The sequence below is a fragment of the Culex pipiens genome, chromosome 3 (assembly GCF_016801865.2).
Source record: "Culex pipiens pallens isolate TS chromosome 3, TS_CPP_V2, whole genome shotgun sequence".
Lineage (NCBI taxonomy): Eukaryota > Metazoa > Arthropoda > Insecta > Diptera > Culicidae > Culex > Culex pipiens.
In genome coordinates this window covers 27,538,454-27,566,450 of record NC_068939.1, presented here as the reverse complement: position 1 = coordinate 27,566,450, position 27,997 = coordinate 27,538,454, and the positions used below count along the sequence as shown (strand labels likewise).

At 38.6% G+C, this 27,997-nt stretch overlaps 1 protein-coding gene across 11 annotated transcripts; it reads left to right on the top strand.

Annotated features, from left to right (window-relative positions):
- Positions 1-49: 49 nt before the first annotated feature.
- Positions 50-27,997, top strand: LOC120425495 (glycogenin-1). 11 transcript variants are annotated; one of them, XR_005606539.2, is made up of 8 exons: positions 50-590; positions 11,315-11,450; positions 16,029-16,493; positions 16,563-16,743; positions 22,037-22,366; positions 22,957-23,317; positions 25,793-26,741; positions 27,607-27,997. XR_005606539.2 is itself a non-coding variant. In XM_039590046.2 (8 exons), the coding sequence occupies exons 1-8, from the start codon at positions 584-586 to the stop codon at positions 27,639-27,641; spliced, it is 2,364 nt and encodes a 787-aa protein (XP_039445980.1). In that variant the 5' UTR covers positions 50-583; the 3' UTR covers positions 27,642-27,997. The 11 variants fall into 11 exon arrangements, 10 of the variants coding, with proteins under 10 accessions (XP_039445980.1, XP_039445995.1, XP_039445988.1 ...); XM_039590046.2 differs by having other exon boundaries at positions 25,793-26,641; XM_039590061.2 differs by having other exon boundaries at positions 51-590; positions 25,946-26,641.

Sequence of the window (27,997 nt, the reverse complement as noted above, 5' to 3'; positions counted from 1 at the left end):
CTCTCTCTCTCTCGATCCAGCATAACAACAAATTCCTCGGGTCCACCGCCCACTTGGATCATTCGCGGTCGAGCGTTCCAAGTGATCGGACGTCTTCGCTTCGAGTTGATTAAATTTTGGAGCCGAGTCCAATCTAATCAAAAGTGCAGTTCAGAACCTTATTATTTTGTGTTTGTACCGCTTCTCGCGTCACACAAGTGAAAGAAAATAGAGAGTGAGGCGCTCTCTCTGTACTAACAACTGTCGCTCATTTCTCTCGGTTGCCGTGTGTGTGTGCGTGTATTTTTAGTCAGTGTCACTAGTTGTCATTTCGCGGCGCCTAGAAAGTTAGTACTCGGGGTGGCAGATCGTCGCGAAACGAAAACACATCTCAGTAGTCGGTGGGCAGCAGCAGCAGCAGAAGCTAGTTTGGTGGATCCGGTCCCGTGCGGTGTCCTGTGGCCTACTAGGATCTTAAGGATCTAAAGAAGAAGCCGAACCGTGTGTGTGTGAACGAGCGCGCGCGCGTGTGTGTGTTTGTCCGTCGTTGTGGTTCTAGCCTATTTTGTCCGACGACCCAGCATCCAAACCAAAACCAGCGAAGATGTCGAGTAAGTGGAGCACCTCCTTAACCTTTTTTCTGCTGTCTGTTCTTGTGTCGTTTCGCTGCTTGCATTCCTCGAAACTGGACTTGGCAGAAACTTTCTATGAAGGAACAAAAAAAAAAAACGTGTGCAAATCGTGGAAAAGAAGAAACCCCAATCAAAATGACAAGCAGCAGCAGCACGGCTCGGTGACCTATCGATGACCTTGAAAGTGTACGACGAGGAGATTAGTAGAGGCGCATCGGATCGAAATTGAGCTGAATTTACTCGAGAGTCAAGTGCGCTCCTCACTTCCCGTGGCCTGCTGCTGGTACACAGAACATTTAACGAAGAATTATCCACTCGAAAAAAGGCCGGCGCGGGGACCTATTTTTAGAATTTACTGGACGCGCGGCGAGCTGTCACCGCAGCACGGCCTACTACACTTGTACTAGCTCTAGGGCGAACCATTTAAAGTTGCACCGTCAACGATGAATGATTTCTTGAGATATAGTTCGATACACACCAGAAGCAGTCGGAGGTTGTGTAATCTTGGCACAGGACCTTGTGCGCGTGTTGGTGGAGGGAAGAGAAAAAAGTGTGCGATATTTGCATACCTAATCAAAACTTTCTCGATTGAAACATGGAACATGTGTGTGACCTATCGATTAGTGGGGTCGGATCAGTCTAATGGAATCGATTACCACCGGGCAAGCATTAGCTAATGTGGCGCTTGAAGCATGATGGGTGCGTGAGAGATAATCTCAAGTGCAGTAAACAAGAGCTTCTTTTATAATCGAGGACTTAAGACTGGAAAAGCAGAAGGAAGTCGCATTAGTTTAGATTACCAAGTCGTTTTAGAACAAAACAAGGCCTTACTCGAATCGTACGTCTGTAGAAGGGAAGTTGGCTTTTTTGACAGAAATTATTCGAGCCAAACATTTTATTAGGGCACAAAACCGAAACGTAAACATTTGGGATTATTCCACTATTCCATTCATAAGTACACTCCCTACATGACCTTCATGGATCAGATTGATAGCAAACAATTTCCTATTGAAAAAATCAAAAAACACAAAAGGGCATATAAAAATGTTCACTCCAAACCAGAAAAAAAAGTTCAATTGTGCCCTTTTCTTTTCCGTTAGTTTTTCGTGGTAAAGGAACTTTCTATGTTATAAAGTGAACTTTTCATACATTCTTAACACTAATTCACTTCAAGACAAAGTTTGGTTTACGTTTCACCAAGGATTTCTGCAGAAAAAAACTTCGTCGAAATACAATATTTAAAACGGCCCCGCGGCTGCCGTTCAGTACACTTTTGAAGAATTTTTATGTTTCACATATCTTATCTACACCATTCAATCACAAAACTTTACCAATTATCAAAATTTCCGCTGAATTCCTCATTATTTCTAACTAAACAAAAAGGTCCATAAACATCATTAAAAACAACAATCAGGTGACAGCGCTTTAGTACCCTTTCAGTTCTTTTCGAAATTGCATTTAGAAAGGGCCCATTATGAACAACAGTTGGAAAGTTAAAAGGGCCCAATAACGAGATTTTTTAAAATTATTAGGCTGGTACAAATATTTTTAAAAGTTTTTGTCACCCCCCCCCCCCCCTTCAAAATTGGCCCGAAAAATCAGGGGGCAAAAAAAATATTTTTACAATAAACTTCAAAATTTCAATGAAAATTCAAGTGCAACCAGCTGAAATCAAATTAAAATACATTCTCCTGCGTTTAAGATCATTTTTAGCATGTTTGGGTTTATTAAAAAATCTTAAGGTTTTTTGAAAATTTTCGATGCAAAATCTTTTTTTTCGATAAAATTTTTGTTTTTGTCAGATCTTAGATTTTTTGAAAACTAATGATTGCAAAACAACTTAACTAGTGTAAAATGCATTTTAAAACACTTTTTTCATTTAAATGTGAAGACTATGGCTTGTTATTTAAATTTTTATATTTTTTTTTATTTTTCTGCCCCCCCCCCTTGACCTCGACCAGGGCCGAGGGACAAAAACTTTTTTAAATATTTGCATCGGCCTTAGCTTTATTGCAAAATCAACATAAACTAAAAGCATTAAAGCAAAAGAAAGGTGATAAGTTTGGCAATTTGGGAAAAATAGTAAGAAGTTTCAAAAATCTAGCTTAACATTTGAAAAGGTCGTATGAAAACTTAAAATGCAGTTTTGAAGGCCTCGGGACCAAAGAGCCTATGTCTGATAATATTTTACCTGATTCCTCGGAAAATTTTACATAACATATTAAAAAATGGTGAAATTATGTTTTCAATTTTCTGAGATACAATTTTTTTAAAACAAAAACTTGGTTTTTCGACGCGCCACGCGAAAAAAAGGGAAAATGACGAAAACGGCAAAAAATCGACTTTATTCACTAAAACTGCGATAACTTGAAAATTTCAGCGATGACCTATACATGTTAGGGTACCAAAAGTTGAGTATTTTAAAAAAAGTCGTTTTTGCCGTTTTCGTCATTTTCCCATTTTTGCGCGTGGCGCATTTTTTTTCCGCATCGAAAAACGCAGTTTTTATTTTTTTTAATTCGTATCTCTGAAAATTGAAAACATAATTTTACCATTTTTTGATATGTTATGTAAATTTTTTCGAGGAATCAGGTAAAAATAATATCAGACATAGAGATCTCCACGGTTTCTCTCACGCACACCATGACTCTGTGTTAGTATTTGTATTTAAAGTATTGTTTTGGTTTTGATTTATTGTGATTGGCTGAATTCCAAGCAGCTGATTTTGTTTACACTATTTTTACGCAGACATAGGCAAATCGAGTAGACAAATCGCCTGTAAAAACCAGCTGTTTACCACGTGCTCCTGGTATAACGAAGGCACAGCTGATTTTGACAGACAAATCTTTCTACTCGATTTGCCTATGTCTGCGTGTAAATTTTGTTACAAACTAACACAGTCTCGCGCGTGGATATCTCTATAGGCTCTTTGGTACCGAGGCCTTCAAAACAGCATTTTAAGTTTTCATACGACCTTTTCAAATGTTAAACTAGATTTTTGAAACTTCCTACTATTTTTTCCCAAATAGCCAAACTAATCACCTTTTTTGTGCGTCTAAGACAGCTAAAATCGGATCAAATGGCGCGGAGATATGTTTTTTTGAAAAAAGTGGTTTTTGCGAAAAATTACGAAAATGGGCATTTTTCGGACCACCTTATAATGGCCAAACAAAAAAATACGGGTCTAATTATTATGGCCAAGGAACCACCAGAAAAATTTTGAGCCCAATCGGAGAACTTTTTTTTTCGAATCATACTGTTTTCGTAGGGAATTGCTGTATTGTTTTGTTATCTTATGTATTATTGTCGTTTGATTTAGCTTTATAGTCAATCAACCACACAAAGGTAGCTAAAATTTCTCATAAAAAGCACTTTTACAGCGCAAATTTAAAATTTCCAGTAAAATTTTACGAAATATTATTTTTTTTGTTGTTGTCTAATTTTTGATTGTCGATTGATTTAACTTAATATGCAATCAACCACTCAAATTCGGCTGAAATGGATCGCAAAACAGTTTTCAAAAAAAAGTGGGTACCACGAATTTTAGATTTCCAGTAAATTTTGAGCCCTTTCCAAACAGCATTCATCACTAATATTAATATTTGCTGGTCCAGAAGTGATAAGTTGCTGATAGTTGCAGTTATTTCCGTTAGCTCAGCCTTTTCGTAAACAAAGCCACTTAATCAAGGAGCAAACAAAACTATCGACTTTATACTTAGTACCGATTGTTATCTCTCTCGCACTATCGCATCATAATCTTCAAATAACAAACAATCCACGCCGATTGCCCCAGTGATCCGGTCCGGGTGGCGTCGTCGCCCGGGTCATCAACGGCGCGAACGTTTGTCGCGCCAAATTTACAAACAACCGTGATCATGTGCGCGCGATCGAGCGATCGACAGCGGTTTGCGTCAATTAGGTACTACATTTGGAGTACAGCTTTAATCGAGACCATCCCTCGTTTACACATACACCGTCATCGTGTGCGGCTTAGCTGAAAGAAAAACATCAACTAGTTTACGAGTTGAGCAGCTTAGAAGTGCCGTTTCGACCTTCAGTTCATACCTCTCAGATCGAATCTGTTTTCTAGTTTAGGGTAGATCAGGATCGATCTAGGGCGTTGGTTCCGATTCTAAATGTATTTTTTCTTCGTTCCGGCATTTCTGACCACAGAACCACAGTCAGAGTCGTGTGCAAGATCATCTCGGTTGTCTTGTTTTCCACGAAACACCGCGGAATGACATCGATAGTTTTTCTTCTTACTTAATTTTCCTGCGCCTTTTTCCCAGACTAGTGATTAACAATTTCGCGTTTCTCGTACCCCACACATCGCGAGTTCGAAAATCCTACGCGTAATTAATTTTAGAAGCGAAACCCGACGACAACGTCTGGCTTCGGTTGATGCTGGTCAGCGAGTCAGCTAAACATGCAGACTTTTGCCGAGATTTAAAATTTGATTGTTTCGAGCTTCAGTCAAGTGATGCACGATGATGGGGGTGTAGGAGAGTAATTTTGAATAATTTGTGAACCGTTTTGTTACTTTTGTTTCCGCTTGAAATAATTAAATGGTGTCAGTTTTTCGCAAATAAAAATAAAGCCATTGAAAATATGGCGAAAGTTCGTAGAAGCTACTTAGAAGGATAACCCTTTCATTTAAAATTACGTGTTTTTGTAACATTTTGAAGTTTTGTTTTTAGAGTGTAACATTGTTCTACAACCCACTGTCCCATCCATAAACCACGTGGACACTTTTTTTTGGAAATCACGAACCCCCTCTCTCCCAATTGTGGACAATTGTCCATAGATTTTTTTTTGTATGGAGCGTGGACAAACGCCCTAAATTGCAAAATTGCTTCTGTTGTCATAAGTAATGCATAAACAAAGTTTCATCCAAATCAAAAAACGTTTTTTTTTACAATCGTTGTAAACAATATTACAGCAAGTTTGACCATTTTTGTAATCAAATTATTTCATAATTGTTGATCGGACTGCTGGTTGCTAAGAGTTTGAAACGAGTGCTCCTCTTGGAATATATTGGTTCGATTTTCAATGCAGATAAATGAAACTTTTGTAAAATTTTCTGCTCTTTCCAATATTTTCTTTTTCTAAATTTCGTTATCATTTTTATTGTAACGAGCAGATTTTTTTTTACAAAAGTTTCATTTTTAACATTAGAAATCCTGTCATTAGTTCAAGAGCTATCGCGGGTTGATAAAGATGGCACTGAGAAAAAAAAATCCCAAAATTTTAACTTATAGAAGCTGTATCTCAGCAACCAAAGTCAAAAAAGGAAAACTATGGAAAATTGTTTCAGCTTCTTTGGAAATATTTTTTGCAGGAGTGCGTAAATTATTTTTAAAATGCAAAAAAAAAAAAACTAAAAAAAGGAAAAGTTTACCTTTAGATGCTCATAACTCGAAAACGGTGCACTTTATCAAGAAATATGCTAAATAATTTTCAATCAAAAATTTGATTTTAATTCGTAACATGATTTTGGAAATATTGTTTGACGATATGACGATATGACTATAAGGCCGTTGCAAATATTTTTCAAAGGTTATGTTGCCCCCCCTTTAAAATTGGTCTTAAAAATCAGGGGGCCTCCCACTAACATTTACACACAAGATCCTCTGTCATTATTAAGCCAAATGTAATTACAAAAGCCGACTCGGTCCTAACCAGGTCCCAGTACCGAAAAGGACCTAATAAAAATAATTTTATGAAAAAAAAAATCATATTTAGCATGTTTGGGCATGTTTAAAAAAGTTTTGAATTTTTATGAAATTCCAATGTACAGCACCACAAAAAAAAATCATCAATAATTAGATATTTTGGAAACTAATGATGGCAAAATAACTGGATAGGTGTATAATGCATTTTAAAACCCTTATTGCCTTCCTCACCTTACTGAGGGAAGGCTATAAATGATTTTTTTTTTCGATAAATGAACTTCTTAAAATGCACTCGATTATCTCCGGACTGGCTGAACCGATTTGGGCCGTTCTGGTCTCATTCGATCCGTCTTAGGGTCCCACAGGTCCTATATTAACTATTATGAAGTTTTGTTAAGTATTTCAAAAGTTATGCTAAAAAAAACGATTGTGGCTAATGTTTGAAAGATCGTAAAAAGGGTGGTTTTTGTAAGAAAACCCGTCTGCTCATACATTTTTAGAAAGGTATTTGAAAGATCTTTCTAATGAGCCCAAAACATTGAAGATCTGATAACCCTATCAAAAGTTATGAGCACTTTAGTGTCATTTGTACACATTTTAGAGGCCGGATCTCAAATATGTTGATGAAAAAGTTGTCCGGATCTATCATACGACCCATCGTTGGATAGGTTATCAAAAGACCTTTCCAACAAGCTCAAAAGATTGAAGATATGATAACCCTATCAAAAGTTATGAGCACCTAAGTGTCATTTGTACACATTTCAGAGGCCGGATCTCAAATATGTTGATGAAAAAGTTGTTCGGATCTATCCGGAGATCTGGCTCCCGGGATTTTGTTGATTTGAAACTCCCGGGAAAAATGAACAGATATATTTTTTTACTGCCTTAAGGCTTAAAAAACTTTAAAGTAATATAACTATTGAAAGTGAACAATTTTCATGAAACAGCCCCGTAGGTGTTGTTCTAATATTACGTCCAATGATTTTTGGGTTTCTAGACCCCATACTCCATGTAGATATGTTGTAAGAAGTAAAATTTAGATAAAATTTGTAGGTTTGACATTCTTACTACAGAAACAAATATGTACATAATTGTGAGGAAGGCACCAACCACCATCGGTGGATTAAGTAACGTTTTTCATTAAAATGTTGAAACCATGGCTCGTAATTTATTTTTTTATACTTTTTTATACACCCAAAGTTAAAGAACGAGGGGATAGTCCTCACGAAAAGAAACGTGAGGAAAGTGCTATTTTGCGAGAGTATAGTCCTTTCGTGTGTTCATTCGTTCATTGGAACAGTTCATCCTATTGAGTGGCTTATATGGACAAATGACTGCTACTTAGTCACCGAACCATGGTAGCCCATACAGCAAAGGCACGGTTCAATATGCCGAAGGTCTTGGGTTCGAGTCTCGGTACCGGTACTTTTTTTTTTGATAGATGAACTTTTTCTTTGAAGATGAACTCATGAGTAAAGTACTCTCAGTAATTTCGGGATTTATCCTCTCAGTCCGCACACAGTACCATTTTACTACCGAATCGTGCTCTTTATCCTCTCGTATGCCGATGTCCAGTTCTGGGTGTATTTTTGCCTCCCCCCCCCCCCCCAAGTAAATTTGTGATTTCCCGGGAATTCCCGAAATTCAAGCGGAAGTATACAACTTCTTAGCTTTTTAGAACCAATATTTTGAAAATGCTCTGAAAAAAAATATGAAAAAACTTATCATTATTTTGTTTAATTATACTCATTGTTAAGTTCATATATGTATCAGATTATCAGATATTTTGATATCGACATTTATTTCTAATGATATTAATTCCTGAAGCAACTGAAAAAAGATCTTGCATAATAAAAATGATTTACTACAACATTGATATGATTTTTCATAGAATTACTGGTGTTTTTTCGTTAAAAAAAATTAAAAACCCCTTACTGCCAAAGTAAGATAGAGAGTTTGTTTAACATTTTTTGTTTACTATGATAAATGAGATGTGCGTACAATTTGAATTACGTTTTTGTGCCATGAAAAAACTTTCAAATGAAGTCATTAATAAACCTGAAAATCATGTGGTATAATAAAACCTTAAAAAACACTACATGACTACTTTGTATGGTTTGAGAGGTGTTAAAAAAATGAAATAAGTTATTTATTCAAAACTTGAAGTAAAACAAACACGAGAAGTATGGCTTTAAGGAGTTAATAAAAAGCTGTACCATTTTGTTCAAGAGCTGAAACCAGTATGACTTATTTTAGAAAAGATATTTGTCATGAAAAATATAATTTCTGCATGTTTTTTTTTATTTCAAATATGAATATGGGTCAAACCACACTCTCTCAAACAAGTTTAAAAGAATTGTGATTTTTGAGTATGGATTAATTTTACTCACTTAGTAAAACAAACTACTTCCCATTAAAAAATAGCTGAGATACTTTTTTTGATTTATTGTACTCGATTTAGACCGTTGCAAATATTTTTCAAAGTTTATGTCGCCCCCCCCCCCCCCCTTCCCCCCCTTCATAATCGGTTTGAAAAACCAGAGAACTTCAAAATTTTAAAGGAAATAGAAGTCTAACCAACTGAAAACAATTAGAAATGCATTTTCCTGCGTTTAAAATCATATTTAGCATGTCTGGGATCGATCAAAAATATTTTCAATTTTTGTGAATTCCAATGTACAGCACCGCAAAAAGTTTTTTTTTCGGCGAAAAAAAATTTCTTCAATACTTGGATATTTTGAAAACTAATGATTGCAAAACAACTGGGCAGGTGAAAAATGCACTTTAAATCACTTTTTTCATTCAAATGTTGAGACCTTGGCTTGTTATTTAAATTTTTATATTTTTTTTGCCCCTAATTTTTTAGCAAGCACTTTTATATGGAAAGCTCCCAAACTTGTGAGGAAATGTATCCTTGTATGGAGAAACCAATTAAGCAAAATGGCTTATTTGGAAATAACGAATCGATCAATAAACTTTCATCAGAACAAAAAACAAACAAATTTGAAATTCGTGAGTTGCTGCTATTGCTTAATTTTTTTTAAGAACTCAGAATTAAAAACAACTCCTCAAATCCCTAAGCACGAAGAAAGACCTCTCCCTTGACATTGTCCAGCACATTCAAGTTGATAGTGCCCCGTGTTACACAATCGTTACGGGCGGACGCCACACCGTTATCACCACTCAGCCACGAAACTGTGAATGAAAACAACAACGTCGGGGTCGTCGTCGTCGAGGGGGATGCATGTGAATGTGACAGAAATAGACAGAAGTAAAATGCCGGTCCCATCAGGAACAGGCACGCTTCATTATCAAGCCGAGAGGTCGGCTTCTATCAATTGCATTCTGAATGGCAAAGACCTTCAAACTCGTTTTGTACCAGCATCAGCCCATATGTAATTTCAGACTTTTCTCAACCGGCTTAAACGAATGACCAAGTTTTCTTCCTCGTCGCGGAGGGTATCGCATTGCTTGTTCGGTTTAGCTAGATAGAACTTGAGGGGACACTTCCTCGAAGCAATTGAGACATGAAACGGCAAGGAAGTGTTATCGCTAATGTCAATCCATTTAAGATTAGAACAGTTTGAGTCGAGAGTATCTGATTACCAGGATCAAAAAGAGTATTTGTCATCGTAGCTGATCTGAAACGATCAAACTACAATGTTTAAAACCCCGAAAGTCACTTCTAATAAAACCGCTTGATTTTTATTGTGACAGATTAAGCGCGTGGTCCGCGGCGTGCTTCCACAAATACGCACGCACGCGGCCAACAACGGTTTCTATTTTTAATTTTCGCGCCATTTATCGGTTCATTCCGCTTATTTACCAGACTACTGCGACCGTACGGATGCTGACTTTGTCGTGACTGCATCACAAAGTTGCAAGCAAACCGCCATCTTGGATGCGCTCCCTAAAACCGCATCGACTTCCTCAGGGTTGACTTTCGAAACGTCAATCGCAGTCGAGTGCAAGCCGATCGCGCCGCATGCTTCGATGGGAGCGCGGGAATTTCAAGGCCTTGGTCAACGGGTTTAATCACTGGGCCGGGATTGCCTCATCTCAATGCGATGTAACGACCGGCGGCGGCGGCGTTCGTCTGACAAGACGCCGGGAGACATTTGAGCGCGATTTGTTTATGTTCTTTCTTAAATTTAAAATCACACGCGCCTGTCGCGCCACGCTGCGGTGGATGCCCGGTCTTTGAGTTATTTTTCTTGGGATGGGATTCTTAATGACGGTGAATCCGGTAAAGGGGCGTTGAATCGGTTACAGTTTGAGCAACGTGAAATTGGTGTGAGGATTGTGATTTCAATTATTGAGAATCATCAACTCAGAAAACTGAATTATTAGTGACTCAGTGAGTGAATGATTGAGTGAGTGACTGGATGAATGAGTGTTGTTGAAGATCTGGAAATACTGTCATGTGATATTGGCAGTTTAAAAATACAACTTTTTATAGCATAAAGAATAATTGTTGTTATGGAACGGTGAACATAATCCTAAATATCCTGCAGAAATACAAAAAACTTCAGTTTTTATTTACCGTCAACGACGTTAGTCGACTTTATAGTGCCACTTTATTGCCCATTTGGATTATGTTAGATGAGCGCTATGGGAACAAGATTTATCAATAAAATATATCATGTTCCTGTCATCTCACTGTCATCATCTTGGGAAATAGTCCAAATCTAAAATCAGAATTGAACTCATTTCTTGAGCAGCTTGGGGACGCCTCGTCAAACTTTTGGAGAATGCTGTGGGTTCTATTAATTTAATTCATTATCTCATCCCCTGTTCGACTCCCACGTGTTGATTCGCCTTTTTCTCGTTGCTTTCTTTCTCATTATGAAAATCTTGAGGGGGGAAAAAAGTGAAATGAAACGGAAAGCCGAACATTCTGCGTCACACAGCTTCACTTGCGTTTGTCGGCCTAAAAATAATCGAAAGTTGAAATTGTGTAATATAGCAATTAAACATTCTTGTGATTCTGATATTTCTTTCTCCCCTTCCCTTTCTCTTGTCTCTTTGCAGAATTCGCCTGGGTGACGCTAGCGACCAATGATTCGTACTCGCTGGGCGCCCTGGTCGTGGCGCACTCGCTCAAGCGGGTCCACACGGCACACCAGCTGGCCGTCCTGATAACGCCCGGCGTGTCCGAGTCGATGAAGTGAGTAGTGTTTCAGCGGACATAGATCCAATTTTTGCCCGATTTTTTCCGATTTTTTTTTTTCTTTTTCGCGTGTTTAGCAGGTCATTTTGATCAACTTTAGTTTTACGAAAAAATTACTTCTCTTGTTTCATTTTTAGTATTTAAATTTATCTTGTTCAATTTATGTTTGTTTCTGAAAGTATTTGGCTTACTCTATTACTCTTATCATTACCTTTTGCTTATCTAAATTTTTCATGTTTTTACAGTCATTTTTAGTTTTTTGCTTGTTTTTCACATTTATACTATGAAACGATACCATTATCATTTAAATTTAAAAAAAAAATATTAGAGGCATAGTCTAGTACAGAGCAGTTCTTTCAGATTTCGGTCATTCAATATTTTTTGTATTTTTTAATCCGATTGAAACTTTTTTGGTGCCTTCGGTATGCCCAAAGAAGCAATTTTGCTTCATTAGTTTGTCCATATAACTTTTTATACAAATTTGGCAGCTGGCCATACAAACATGATGTATGAAAATGCAAAAATCAGTATTTTTGAAGGATTTTTTTCATCGATTTGGTGTCTTCGGCAAAGTTGTAGGTATGGATATGGACAACACTGAAAAAAATGATACACGGTAAAAAAAATTTTGGTGATTTTTATTTAACTTTTTGTCACTTGAACTTGATTTGCAAAAAAACACTATTATTATTTTTTTTTATTTTTTGATATGTTTTAGAGGACATCAAATGCCAACTTTTCAGAAATTTCCAGGTTGTGCAAAAAATCTTTGAGCGAGTTATGAATTTTTGAATCAATACTGATTTTTTTTCAAAAAATCGAAAAATTGGTCGCAAAAATTTTTTAACTTCATTTTTGGATGTAAAATCAATTTTGCAATCAAAAAGTACTTTAGTGAAATTTTGATAAAGTGCACCGTTTTCAAATTAAATCCATATTTAGGTGACTTTTTTTTGAAAATAGTCGCAGTTTTTTATTTTTTTTAAATTAGTGCACATGTTTGCCCACCTTTGAAAAAAATATTTTTGAAAAGCTGAGAAAATTCTCTATATTTTGCATTTTTGAACTTTGTTGATACGACCCTTAGTTGCTGAGATATTGCCATGCAAAGGTTTAAAAACAGGAAAATTGATTTTTTCTAAGTCTTACCCAAACAACATACCATTTTCTAATGTCGATATCTCAGCAACTAATGGTCCGATTTTCAATGTTAAAATATGAAACATTCGTGAAATTTTCCGATCTTTTCGAAAAAAATATTTTCAAAATTTTCAAACCAAGACTAACATTTTAAAAAGGCGTAATATTGAATGTTTGGCCCTTTTGAAATGTTAGTCTTGGTTTAAAAATTTTGAAAATATTTTTTTCGAAAAGATCGGAAAATTTCACGAATGTTTCATATTTTAACATTGAAAATCGGACAATTAGTTGCTGAGATATCGACATTAGAAAATGGTGAGTTGTTTGGGTGGGACTTAGAAAAAATCAATTTTCCTGTTTTTAAACCTTTGCTTGGAAATATCTCAGCAACTAAGGGTCGTATCAACAAAGTTGAAAAATGCAAAATATAGCGAATTTTCTCAGCTTTTCAAAAATATATTTTTCAAAGGTGGGCAAACATGTGCACTAATTTAAAAAACTGCGACTATTTTCAAAAAAGTCACCTAAATATAGATTTAATTTGAAAACGGTGCACTTTATCAAAATTTCACTAAAGTACTTTTTGATTGCAAATTTGATTTTACATCAAAAAATGAAGTTAAACAATTTTTGCGACCAATTTTTCGATTTTTGAAAAAATTAGTATTGATTTAAAAATTCATAACTCGCTCAAAGACTTTTTGCACAACCTGGAAATTTTTGAAAAGTTGGCTCTAAGCATATCAAAAAAAAAAAAAAAAAAATAAAAAAAAATGTTGTTTTGTTGCAAATCAAGTTTTAGTGACAAAAAGTTAAATCAAAAATCACCAATTTTTTTCTACCGTGTATAATTTTTTTTCAGTGTAGTCCATATCCATACCTTTGCCGAAGATACCAAATCGATGAAAAAATTTCTTCAAAAGATACAGATTTTTGAATTTTCATACATCATTTTTGTATGGCCAGCTGCCAAATTTGTATGGAAAATTATATGGACAAACTAATGATGCAAAATGGCTTCTTTGGGCATACCGAAGGCACCAAAAAAGTTTCAGTCGGATTAAAAAATACAAAAATTCAAATTTAAGAATGGCTTCTTTGGGCATACCGAAGGCACCAAAAAAGTTTCAGTCGGATTAAAAAATACAAAAATTCAAATTTAAGAAAAAAGACCGATTTCGTAGAGAATTGCTCTACATATTTCACATATTTGGGGGGAAATTTTAGTTAGAAACACAGCCAAAGTTGACCCCAGAAAAAATACATTTTTTTTTAAACATAGGAAAAGGCACATATAACAAGTCACGCTTCCAACCTTATAATTTTCTTAATTTTTGAAAGTTCTTCTTTCCAATACTTTTTAAAGATCAAAAATTGGATGAAAAATGGATTTTTGGCCAGGTTTAAAAGAAGAAATTCTACACGTTCATAAGATGCTCTGAACAAACTTGAACAAAAATGTAAAAATCAAGTTTTTGATTGAACCTTGGCATTTTGATCTCAAAGTAAGCTCAAAGGAAGACCTTTCCAATTATGATCAGGGAATTTATTTGACATGGAAGGGTATTTTAGTGGAGTTAAAAAATAACCACACAAAATTAAATGAAAAAAATTAAATATATTTTTGCAAATTCTAAAATCCAAAGTGTTCCAAAATCTAAAAATTCGAAACTTAACAAAAAAAGGAATAAAAAACAATGGGAGGATCATTATGTGTCTGTCTATCATTCAAATTACTGTTTTTTTTAATTATTTTTTTTGTTTTAGGTTTTGAATCTAAAAAAATGTTGGTGTGGTGTGTAGTGCTTCTAAAGTTTGTCTAACAACTGCAAACCAACAAAATTAAAAAATGTTATATACATATTTGTTTCACGTTCCTCAGAAAACAACTCCTACAACCAACCGCGAAAAAAACTTTTCTTGGGAATTAAACCTCAAGTTCAGAACTTTTAATAATATCCGGAATTTTGTTAAAGTTTTAAAAAAATATGTGCTTCTTCCTTGTAATTTTGCTTGCTTCTAGGTTATTTTGAAATTTTGAGAATTTGGAATTTTGTAAATCAGAAACTAAGACATTGTCCTGTTTAATGTAGAGCGTCCAATTTCCAGTCCCGGAAAAAAAATCTCGGGAATTCCCGGAAAAAAATGTTCAAAAAATTCAAGTAAAAGGATGCATTGTCCTAACTTCTTGCACATTTTTTTTTAATTTTCCGAAAATATTAATGAAAAAACTCAATTTTATTTTATTCAATTCAATTTAATGTTCTTATAACTTATCAATTCGTCTGAAAATGTCAAGATAAAATAAAGTTTTTTTACTATTTTGTTTACCATGGTCAAATTGGATGAAAATTGAAAAGATATCATTTGATGTATCAAAGAGGATTGTGTAAAAAGTATTTGGCTAATTTGTTTAAAAGTGTTAGCAGTTTAATGTTAAGAATTAACATTTGAGCTAACAAGGGCGTAAGAGGTTCAATATGAAATAGCGTCCAAACTACTTTTATTGCTATGAAAATTCTATTAGCCAAAGTCATTTATTAAGCTGAATAATTGAAAAACAACTTCGTATTATATAGAAGTTGTTCAAGAAATGCAAACATATTTCAAAATCTCGCTCCAAATATTTAAAAACTTTGAGTTGTGATTTCATAAAAATGATATTTCTAGTGAAAAGGCAGATTTTTAAGGTGAATTCAATGCTTATCTATTTATTCATGAGCTCAAAGAAGTAAGATTTGTTCTGAAAAAAAAAGATTTGCCAGCAAATCCATATTTTCTTCATGATTTTTGTTTTTCATTTCAACGTCGTCTCAATAATTCTTTATCAAATTTCTCTCAAACTGTTCACAAAGCCATATTTAATAGCAATTTTATGACTTTCAAGCATGATTCATTTTACACGCTGTCCAAACACTGATGAAAAATAATACTGCACAAAAAAAAAATGATATCTTGAAAATGTTTTTGCAAGCGGTTAAGTCATTAATTGACCCTCGCACTTTTTTTTGTCGAAGAATATTAATCAGAACCAAGATCAGAACAATTTCCGATAAGTTTTAAATTTCCCGGGAAATTTGTTGAAAATTTACCGTTTCACGGGAATTTTGTAACCCTGGGAAAATGGAAGCTCTAGTTTAATGTGTTTAACTTAATTTGAAGTTATTTGAAATTTTAAGCGTCAAACGAAGTTGAAAAAAAAATGACTATTAAAAAGTGAAACTTTCTGTATAATTTTGATGAATTTCAAAATTAATGAGCAAATCCTTGCAAAAATCTCCTTTTTTTTGCTGGAATCTATGGGCGTTACTAAAAGAATAAATTAATGAAAATCCAGCAACGTTACTGTACATCGGATTTAACCAATATCAAAAATATTTGAAAATTAGATAACAAACCAAACCAAGTTATAACAAATAAATAATAAATTTTCAGGAACAAACTGCGCACAGTGTTCAACCTGGTCGAGGAGGTCAACCTGCTCGACTCGAAGGACAAAAGCAACCTGGCCCTGCTGAAGCGTCCCGAGCTGGGCATCACATTCACAAAGCTGCACTGCTGGCGCCTCACGCAGTACGAGAAGTGCGTCTTCCTGGACGCGGACACCCTGGTCCTTCGGAACTGCGACGAGCTGTTCGAGCGGGAGGAACTGTCGGCCGCTCCGGACGTCGGTTGGCCCGACTGCTTCAACTCGGGCGTGTACGTGTACAAGCCGAACCTGGAAACGTTCAGCAGCCTGATGGAGTACGCGGTGTCGCACGGCAGCTTCGACGGCGGCGACCAGGGCCTGCTCAACTCGTACTTTTCCGACTGGGCCCACAAGGACATTGCAAAGCACTTGCCGTTCGTGTACAACACCTCGTCGGTGGCGTCCTACTCGTACCTTCCGGCATTTAAGCAGTGAGTAGTAGTAGTGGGAGTTTGGGCCAAATTGGGAATCCTTGTGACCTTTTTTCTTTTTGCTTGTAGATTCGGCCAAAACACCAAGATCCTTCACTTTATCGGCACGGCCAAACCGTGGCTGCAGAACTTCAACTCGGAGACGCGCAAGGTTTACATCCCGGGCGGTTACCAGCATCTGGCCAACTTCCTGCAGTTCTGGTGGGACATCTTCTGCGAAGACGTCCACTCGCGCCTTAGCGCCGATATGGTAAGTCCAGCCGTTCTTGAGGCAATGCTCCCCCCCTCAAATCGCACTGAACACGCAACACACAAGCTCGCTTGTTCCCCTTCTCCCGAATCCTGAGCCCTCCCCGTGAGAAGAGTCAGTCAAGCTAGAGTATTGCCAGAGCCCAAAAAACGAACATGTTTTCTGCTTTCAAGTCTGAACTACTTAGGAATAAACTAGACGTGAGTCAACAGGTAAGAATCGCGCGGAAGCTTGCTTGAATTACTTCCGCTTTAGTGAGTTGGTGTTTCGTTACCATGCTTTCTTTCTTCAGTTGTTTCCAGTACTAGTATTTAGTAACAGCAGTAGTTGTAGAGCTTTTGCAAACGCTTTTATTAACTCTCGTAATCCACAGACACACGTTTATGTACACGCACACACGCTTAAGCAAATTTACCTCAAATTGTACAGTTTTATCCCGCTTTAAAATCCCCGCAAAATTTTAAATCCCCCTCTCGTAGATGTTTGTGTCCTTCCCAAAAATCCCCCCACCCCTTTTGTAAATATCTGTAGAACCTTAATTTGCACTTAACATCGCAATCAAAGGTCAAAATTGCAACTATAAAATCAAACCTTTGATCTCGATCGCTTGTAGTTTTCCCTTCCCAAAAAAAAAAAAAACAAAAAAAAAACAGTGAATGAATTAGGATGACAATATTGAGTGGTTCGTCGTCGGTCAGCCCAAAATTAGAAGAGCTTCTTAATTCTAAATTGTACGCGACTGCCAGACCAGATTATACACTAAAGCGTCGCTCTAGACCATTAATGGGCAGATCATCACAAGTCTGTTGAAAGAGGGTGTGCCCGTCGCCGTCACCAGTCAGTCACGTGGGACTTCAATTTTGTCGTCGCGGATTTTCGCGTATTAATTGGTTTATTTTAGATCGGTTACACACCTGTGCAAGCACCAGAAGACGGACGGACAGGGTTTAATTCGGTACTGCCATTGCCCGTGAAACTGCACCTATTATGTACCAATCGGGCAAGGTTGGCTGGGTGAGCACGGATTTGGTGGGGGGATATTTTTAGCCCTAATCGATGGCGCCAATTGTCAGGTGTTGGTTGAGCAAGGAATTGAAAGTTGCTAACTGCTAAACTTTGCCATTTTGTTGGTGATTTTGTAATTTAGTAATATGTATTGATAAAATTCAATAGCTCAACAATTTTTATAAACTTATACCTAATTTCCTTTTACCCACAGAATAGAAGTGAATTAACTTAATAATTTGACCTAGTTTTACGCCATTTTTTAAATACCTTGCGTTTTGAAAGTTTGATTAAGTTTCTTTATGGTGCCTCCTCAAATCTCATCACAACATTTCATATACATTTCTGTGACCCGGGAAGGTGTTTTTTCAAATAGCAAATAGACAAAGATTTGTTAAGTTTTCGGTTCTAAGTCGAAAAGTACAAATGAATGTGTGTCTACGAGTCTTTCAGGAATGATACTGCAAAAGTTTTTGATAAAATTGAAACCAAGGAAAATCGAATATTTACACTTTATTGATCGGTCGACTGCGAACTCTAATCTCTGAATTATGTGAATATAATACGAACCTAATGCCCGATGCTACCTTTTAGAACGTGAGACAGAAGGTCGAAGGACATTAGGTTGAATACCAAATGTTCGAAATCCATAGATCGAAATAGGACAAATCCTAGTGTCCTGATTTCTTGATCAGAAATCACTTACTCATCGCCGAACGAATCTTTGCCGACTGGAGCGTGCAACCCTTCACGAGCGAACAAGACCCGCTAGCTACCAGCGCCTCGGGCAATCGCTTCACACAGCGAAACAAGTACTTCGGGAATTTCTTTGCCTGAGAGCGTTTTTTTATTACGTAACGCAGTTGGGGGGGCAAGAGGGGGAGTTGGTCGAAGGCCGTGTTACGCTCCATACAAAATTAAAAAAAAATGTTAAGAGCGAGGGGGAGGTGGTCCAAAACACAATTTTTGCGTTACGTAATAAAAGAACGCTTCCCTACTCCGTCCGTCGACCCGAGTCACAAACGAATATGTGCAGAGAGGAAAGAATCTAGGAAAATATCAACTCGGCGCTCACTTGGCCTGCGCTACAACAGTTTGCCGTCAATTTATATTTGGCATGGTGAAAATGGCTGTCAAATGTGTCTTTAATCTTGTGCAGTTTAATTAATGATCAAAACAAAGCCGATTGCTAACTATTTTGAGTCAGCTTTGATCGCCATAACACAATCGTTCTCTCTGAACCACTCGCTGTAGTACCCGATTGGAGTGAGAGCGAGAGCAAAAAGAGAGAGTGCGTTTGGAGTGGAAGTGACCGTAGGAATACATCGGAGCAGTTTTTCGTCGCGTTCGATTTGTAACCGCGAGTGAATGAGTCTTTTTGGAGCGATTAGGACCCTTGCACAAACCATTTAGATATTTTTTTAAACATGAACAATTCTTTTAAAAGCTTGATATTGTTCTTTTAGAGACTTTGTCAATATTTTAATAAATCTATACATGCTTAATATTTTTGTAAAGAATACATACTTCTTTGTTTTGTCAGTTTTTTTCAGTTTTCAGCAAGTTTTGAAAAGTTTCTTAGAAAAAATATGTAACCTCACACTTTTTTTTTTGCAAAATTTATTACTTTACATATTTTCTTGTTTTTCTAGAATTTTTAAAGCAGTTTTTTTTAATTTTTAATTTACGTGAAATATTTTTTTTCTGTAATAAATAGTTTCGGGAGTCGGGATGAGGAAATTTTTGTTTAATGTTTCATAAGAAAAAGGCTAATGTCAATCATGATCATTGATTTCCTTTAAAATCCTTTTTTATCTTTGTTTTGTTTTATAAATTTATTTTAACTGCTTTCATTCTTTCAAGCTTCAAGCATGAGCAGATTTGTATGCTAGTAATAATTTTATTTGAATTTTCTGTCCCTCAGCTCTGATTGAGTTCGATTTTTTTAAATTCAGTTCTATTCTTTTTGCCAGTCCTTTTAAAAGTTTTTTTTGTTTTGCTGGTTTATTTTTTTTTATCTGTAGGCCAAATTCTGTAGGAAAAACGACAAGGTTTTAAATCTGCGTTTTATTCTTACTGATTTTTTTTTCATTAAAATCAAATCTGCAGTTTTTTTAAAGGTCCAATAAGCCAAATTTCCTGTTTTTGCTTTTTTGGGTGTTTTTGAAACCGCCTTGAGTCAGGGGTATTAAAAAATACCCAAAGGCAAAAACTGACAATTTGGTTTATTGGACCTTTAAAAAAACTTCAGAAATGTTATTTATTGTTATTTTCAACAAAATAATAGACAATATGATCAACCTGTAAAAAAAAAAATATTTTCGACCCTTTGTTCTTTCGACCATTTGTCGATTTAATGTCCATTGTATCTGTTCTCGTTCGACCTTTTGTCTATTAGGCTTTTTGTCTCACTTTCTAATTTTTAAATATTATTTGATTTTTATAATATTATTTCTGAACACCTTTTTAATACTAAGTTTTTTTTATCAGTCCTCGATCAATTTACAAATCATCAGATAATTATCAGATTCAAAAATTGCTTTGAATTGTTCATCTGCACGTTTTTCAAATGCTCTTTGTTGAAAAACCATAAAAAATTGATTTGTTTCAGAGTAAAACAAAGTGTCGGAGGTCACGATGGCTGTTACGACGTATTGCAAACTAACAAGAGAACTGTGTTTTGCTCGGTCAACCGTGGTCCCATAGAAGAAATCGTCAGAGTAAAAAACATTTGCAAAACTAATTTAAAAATCTGTTTAAAACTTTTTATACTTGAACAAAGTGTCATTATGCTCAGAAAAGTAAGCTCATTCGATGTGTGTAATAAGAGCAGCAATCTAAACTCAATTTGAGGACCAAATTTCAGATCATTCTCCAGATATATGAGTCGAGTTTTTTGAAACAATTTTTTAAATTAAATTTTTGTTTGATTTGGAAACATTAAGCTTGAAGCTTCAAAGTTGTTTTTAATGTAAGTATTACTTTTGTTTTCGTAAAATAACATTTTCTTGGAAAAAAATAGATTTTGACCTTAAACCAACAATTATGATCGTTTCTTGTATATTTTTCAAAATTGCATAGTATTTTTGGCCCAATTCGACAAAGATTCAAATCGGCCCGTCCGTCTCTGGGAGTTAATAAATGCCTTTGCAAAACGCTCCCTGGTTCAGTGCGAGAGTTGCCTCTTCATACTTCTTCAGAATAAGTAGTCCAAGTCGGGGCCATTTCGAAGAATGGGATCAAAATTTGTTTTTCAAAAAAACAACCATGATCTATCCCCGTTTCGGCCCACCAAAAACAAGCAAAATCCCCGTTCAACGAAATGGTTGCCGGCGCCGCCTGCTGTGCCATGTGCCCTTCCAAAAATATCCCTCTCTGTGTTCCCCGTGTGTTTGTTACAGCGCGGCCTGGCCGGGGCCATTTCGAACGTGCGCTTGGGCGAGCGCCGCACGCCCGAACAGGAACGCACCGAGCAGGTTCTGCGGCGTCAGGGCTGGGAAGAGGGCAACGCGGACTACGCGGGCCGGGACGCCTTCGCCAACATCTGGGACCGCATCCAGAAAAGCGTCCAGGAGTGAATAGTACTTTTCATGAGAAGAGAATCTCGAACCTTGCCGGATTTTGATGATGAATAGTTTGTTTTATTTGTTTTTTTTTTGGTTATCTTACTACTTTTTTATGACGAAATAAAGGGATCTACTGCAAGCACCGTATTGTCATCCTAGTTGATTGCCACTGTCTGAGGTGTCCGGTAAGGACACGCTTTCCGCCTAACTTCCTGTTTGTTTGTGCTAAGAAGTTTGAGTTTTGTTCCCACCCCTTGTTCTAACAGCAACGCGTGTTTGATCCGTGGATTAAGCCCGTTCCGGTCAGTGGTAGTGCGTACCGGTCGGTGGGAACCGACTACTTGGCACCGCAAGGTCAGCAACAGCATTTCCACCAGGGTGGTCAGCAATTTGGTGATGGAGGTGGTGGTGGTGGCTTAGACGCTAACGGTAACTATGGCACGCAAGCTTGGCACGCGCGGGAAGAGTTCATTCCCAGCTATGAGACCCTGACGGAGTACGTAGACCCCTGGGAAGACTATCTGCGCAAGCAGGACGAAGAGCGCGAACGACGTGCTCTGGAAGGACAAAAGCGTGAAGAAGAACGACTGTACTTCCAGTATCTGGACAACCAACGCAACCAGGAACATCAACAATGGTTGCAACAACAGCAGCAATCAGATCATACCCATCACGAACATCCTCATCACGAGCATCACCATCACCAAGCTAATGTTTTTCAGAGCACAGAGCACTGGGTAGAAAACGTGCAATCCCGTGACCAGCAGGGTCACTGGGAAAACCCGCCACAACCGGCACCACAAATGCCGCCGACCTCCGACTGGCAGCCGGAGCACTACGCGGAACACCATCACCACCATCCAGCAGAGCAACAACAGCACCACGATCAGTCACAGGGGGGAACTCATACGGGGCATGAGAGTGGCGTGAGTGCCGATGGTGGTGGTGGTGGTGGCGGCGGCGGCGGCAATGAGTTCCATCAGCAGGAACAAAAGCAACAACATCAAGAATCACACCCACAACCAGAACAGCAACATCAGGATGGTGACGGGGTACGTAACCGTGTCATGAAACGCAATAATCATTCTAATCAGAGCGCCGGAAATCGCACCACCTGGAACACATGCTTAACTAACCGATTTTCTTTGCTAACACATATACACTCATACTCACTCTCACGTTAACTGCATGGCTTTGTTTGACAAGTCCGCCATTTTGTTCTGAACTGTTTTCATTGCATGGAATGAGTAGACTAACCGTGGTTCATGAGAATTATTCTGGATGTCGTGACCCGGAGGTAGGCACAAAAATGGTAAAGAAAATTTCCTAATATCCTGGATCCTTTGTTTGTCGTGTTTGTCGTAATGTTAGAGAGCAAAATTATGTTTTGTCATTTTTTTTCGGTACCAAACGAAACCTTCGGTGCACGCGAATTTGACCACAACATATTAAGGTTGCAAAATTTCGTTCATTTCGAACTCTGTTATGTGTTCCATAGTTGACAACTCGGAGCTGTCATTTGTTTGTTCGATCGTCGAGTCAAGTCCCGCCTACTGCGCGCTGAGTTCCATCATGCAGCCACGCCCACTGCGAGACGGTAACTCTACAAATGTTCCGCTTTGCTTGTTTCCGTTTTCCGTAGAGTGGCCTTGCCGGAGCGTTATCTCAGCTGCACCTCGGTGAACCGAAATCCAGCGAACAGGAAGCCTACGAGGAGCACATGCGCCGCCAGTGCTGGGAATCGGGCAACATTGACTACATGGGACGGGACTCGTTCGACAACATCTGGCGTCGCATCAAGCAAACCCTGGACGAAGCAGCAGCCGCGGCCGCTGCCAAGGAATCGACCCCGCCAACCCCGGTCCGTGCCATCAGTCCTGCTCCGATGCGCTTCCGCCACTCGTCCAAGTCCCGCTCGCGGTCCACCACGCCCAAACGGGACATGCGGGACCGGTCGCCCACTCCGCAGCCCGAGGACAACGTACCTGTCGAGAAGAAGGAAGGTAATTGACCACACGCTTTACGCTCGTCTCCACCGCCGATGACGATTACGCCCATCTCGCGGCAGCTTTTCACCCGATTTGGCCCGAAATTGGACTCGCTTCTTTGCTGTTTTTCTTTCCGCACATCCCGACCCCGCCGACGCGTCCAGGATTTGACAGGAGTTGACCCGGAGAAGGTTTGCTGGACCGCCACTCCGACCGCCGGTGCTGACCATCGCGGTAAGAAACCGCAGGGTAAAATCACCAAAGTGACCCGACGCCTCAAGTCACCACAGGCACTCAAAACGCTGGAGCTGGTCAAGCAAAGCAAACGAATCGGTGGCACTCACTGTCAAATCCTGTACGCGAAGGCTACCCAAAACTAATACCTCCTCCCACTCCAAACGGACGCGGACGAACTCTCACATTTACACCTAGACAGCAACAAAAAATGCACCCGTTGAATAGACCGCACTAGAGCACCGAACCCTCTATAGTATTCCTGGGTTTCGTGGGTAACTCATCACCCACGACTCATCCGATCATCTGAGGGCGTATCGTATTCGAGAAGAGTGACGCCCGTCACTTGGTAACTCATTAGAATTGCACGCTCCTTCGGAAAGGCACTCTTCTCGATACATAATCACCTGAGTACCTTGAGGTATGAGTACTCGCTTCTCTGCGTTCTCTCGGGATATAATGACTTTCAGTTTTTCAACTCATCAGTAACTCATTTAGTTATCTTTAGAAATGGTAAATCGCGCAAACGTTGTTTTTTGTTGGTTGAAATTGAGCTGTTTTTTGCTTTGAAAAAACTAGATTCAGTCAAAAAGTGATTAAAATTTGACAGTAGATTTAAAAACTATTTGGGATAGTACTATTGCTTACTGCACAAATTGACAACTAAATTGATAACACAAAATCTGGCTGGTTAGTGCTGATCTAAACAGCCAAAAGGATCACTGTAGAATGTAACGAGCTTCAAAAGTAAATTGTGCCATAAAGATATCAAGCAAAAGGCAGTTCTGCACAGGCATCGAAAATGAGTTCCCTGGGTCCCACTCATTCATTATCATTTGCCGTTTTCTGTTATGTTTGTGCTTTTGTTCGAAACATCCCACAAAAAACGCGCTCGCTCGCATGTCGCATTAGTGCAAACGCAATTGGAGGTCTTCAAGTGCAAACGATCGACAATAATTTCATAACTTTGTTAAGTGTTTATCGTTTCCTGAAAGATGTCAAGTGACCTCCTGAAATAACTATATACAACAATCGTTAGATATTACAAAACAAAAGTTTATCAAATTGTTCTGGCTTAGAGAAAATAATAAATAAAAACATACAATAAAGAAACGCCTACAATGTTTGGTTTTTCGAAATTCGTCATACTCTCTCCTCTCACACACATTACTTTTACACGCAACGCTCTCATCACGATGAGTGCGCGCCACACATACTTACACAAACCCAAATCGCTGTCTCTCATCTATGTTCGTGTTTCGTTTGTGAGTGCTCTCCTCGTTCGTGTTTGTCCTGCTCTAAGCGTCTGGTTTGGTTTACCACTACAAACAAAGCTAGCTGCTCCGCTCCCCGTCTCTCCCCATTCCATACGTTTTTTTGTTGTTGGTTGAGTTCGTTGAGTTACTGTTTTAGTCACACGTGATATCGTTCGAATCGGGTTCGTTTTTCTTCTATTTTCCTTTTTTTTCGGATCATGTGAGTTTGAAAATAAATTCTAAAATGTGATATTTCACTCTTTCCCCCTCTTTTCCATCAGCGCCCGTCATTCGGAAGAAATCGACTAAAACATCGACCAGAACGAAATGAGACAATTTCGTGAGCTGTGTTTAGGCAAATGAGCGAAAGTTATGCAAAATTTTTAGGAGAAAAACAAAGTAACAAACAAGCACACTACTAACAAGCCAACGCGATACGATCATCACAACAAACTCAAGCATACAATGAACGTAAACACAATCGAGACAAACAGGGGTGATATTAGCAGGAAAAAAAGTAATGAGTGACTCTCGCTCTCATTTCCGCTCTCTCTTTCGTCGCGCGAGAGCACTCATTCGTGCATGTGTGCGTGTCATCAGCATTCAACGACGGAGGGAGACAGTTTTGTTTTGTGGTGATTTTTGTGATCCAACTAATACCGGTGTTCATTACCTTAAGAAAAAATACAAAAAAATGCATTGTTTTTCAAACTTTTCGTTTGTGCTCGTGTTTGTTTTGTGAAACATAAATAATGCGCGAAAACAAGGTGTGTTCATTTTTTTATGTGACAACTGAAAGAGATCCATAATAAAGCTAAAGATTTTCTTTCACAACCTCTAATTGATCTAAAGCGACCGTTCAACTAAAATTCGATTTCCTATTTCCGTACCCTCTCCGTCTGTGAAATTCCAAATGTGATGATCCCGATTCGTGTACCCTTCCAAACCCTGTTGACCCCGCTCAAATTGGAAAATCCCGTATGTGCGCGTGCGAATTCAGTTCAAATCGAGCCGGCAATTCAGGAAGAGGACGACGGTCCAAGTGCGGCCGCCCAACTGGACGAGAGTGCCAAGCGTTCGAAACTGCCAGCGCCGCCGGTCCAGTACGATCCGAAGACGAGTACGACTACACTGACCAAGAAAGTATTTGCAGGTTACCAACAGGTCATCACCACGAAAAGTCCCGAGGGTAAGACCCATACGCATACCAAAACCGTGTACGACCCCAGTGTTGACGAGGTCGACGCTCCGATCAAAGTAACCTCCGCCCCCGTCGCGGAAACCGAACAGAAAGCCACGCCTCCTCCAGTGACGTCCACTTCTTCGTCGCCACCACCACGAGCCGAAGAAGTGCCGACGACCAAATCGACTCCTCCACGAGTCTCAGCCTCTCCCAAACCTCAGATGCCGCAGCCGCAGCAACAGCAGGTTGCCCAGGAAACGATGGCAGGTAAAACTCCCGCATCCACCGAACCGGTCAAATTAATCCGTCGCAAGCGTCTTTCGTCACCACAAGCCACGCCCCCCACAGCCACACCTCCAGTCACTCATGCGTTGTCGTCGCCATCTTTGCCTACTGCGCCGAAAACCGTGCTCACTAAGACCGCAACGGCTGTCAAATCCCCACCAAAGACTTCTACCACTACAACTACAAGTGCTACTAAGCCTACTACGACGCCATCAGTCGCCACTCATCATCACTCACTACCACCGGCGTTGTCCAGAACCCGTTCCGCAGAACCCGTTACGACCGCCGCTGCCAACACGGACGGAGCGGTCACTTCCGAAGCAGTGGCTCCGCCACCGGTTCCACCCCGTCGCAAGCGGGAAAGTAAAGTCACCCGATTAGGTAAAGCCCACCAATAATACGTCATTTCTTACACCACCACAACTACTACTTTACCGGCACTCGTTCAAAAGCAAACAAAAACTATGTTTTATTCGTTGGTGTAAGTAAAAACTTCAACTACCTTTTTTGAATCATACACGCATCAATACACGCACACGTGTAAATACTCGAATCTACTATTACCTGTGTGGTCGCTGTTCTTTTTTTACTTCTTTATACGTAAGCAAACAAGCTTCTAACAATAGTTCTACTTTACCGACAAAAAGGAAGAGAAAAAGTTTAAAATTATCGCTCCAACCCTATTGTTTCTTTGCATTCATATTTTTCCCGTTACCAAACGTGACATTTTTTCTCCCTTTTTCTGTTTAAATTTGTTTTCAAAATGTTTTCTTTTTCCCCTACCTACTTTGCCTTCCCTTATTTAAACCCTTTTCTTCTTTCTCTCTCTTTTCTGTTCCTTATGCTGCCAAAATACACTTTATTTTTCTTTTAACACGCGACTTAATATTTAAAAAAAACATGAACGAAAAATAATAATAAAATATTTAAACTACACGCACAAACTCTAGCTAATAAACCGAAAAAGTCAACTTTCACGAATCTGTTTCTTTCGTGTCTGCCTTGTACGAAGCGAAAAGGTCTGAAATAAACAATGAATTTTGAAGCAAAGTGCGAAACCGAACTTGGATTTGTCATCTTTTCTTTTTTCTCTCTCTCTCTTTTGTGCTGTTCTTTGTCACATCGTCTAACATTTTGAAAACAAATTTGCTCTCTCCGACCGCACGGTGCACCACGCATCAACTTTCCTCTCTCGGAAATTTGCTCTCTCACCTCATCGTGCGTGTGTGTGCGTGCCCAGCCCATGTAAACCTCTGACGTCACCCCGCTCCTTTTTCCAACGTGTTATTACACCCTCTCTTTCTCTCTCTCTTTCTCCTCTTTCCCTTCTCTTTCTCTATTTGTAGCGAAATTCTTCCGCACGTTCTGTACGATACTGTGAAAGTGTGTCCCTCCAAACAAACAGTCAAATAAACCGATCCAACCAATTCGATGTTATCCAACTAATGAGCCTCCAAACAAAAAAAAAACCCACACCTGCACCAAAAGCAACTTTATGTGTGTATGTTAGTGTGGTGGTCGATGAAGAGAGCGAATGAGATTGTTAAACAAAATGGCCGCGTAAAGAGTGAGCAAGATGGCGGTCCTGTAATATTTTTTTTTCAAGGCGAAGGTGCATTTCGAGAAACGAGATTATTCTGTATACTGTTTTTGTTTTTCGCGTCAAATCGGCTGTTTTTGTTCCTCTTGAGTTTGTAATAAAATTTCGTTCTTATTGTTTTCTGTCAGCAGTTGGAA

Bases quoted from the DNA above. Each gene is read 5' to 3' on its own strand.
- LOC120425495 (XM_039590046.2), top strand. The intron at 16,494-16,562 runs GTGAGTAGTAGT...TTTTGCTTGTAG, and splicing joins TACCTTCCGGCATTTAAGCA to ATTCGGCCAAAACACCAAGA. The intron at 26,642-27,606 runs GTAAAGCCCACC...CTCTATTTGTAG, and splicing joins AAGTAAAGTCACCCGATTAG to CGAAATTCTTCCGCACGTTC.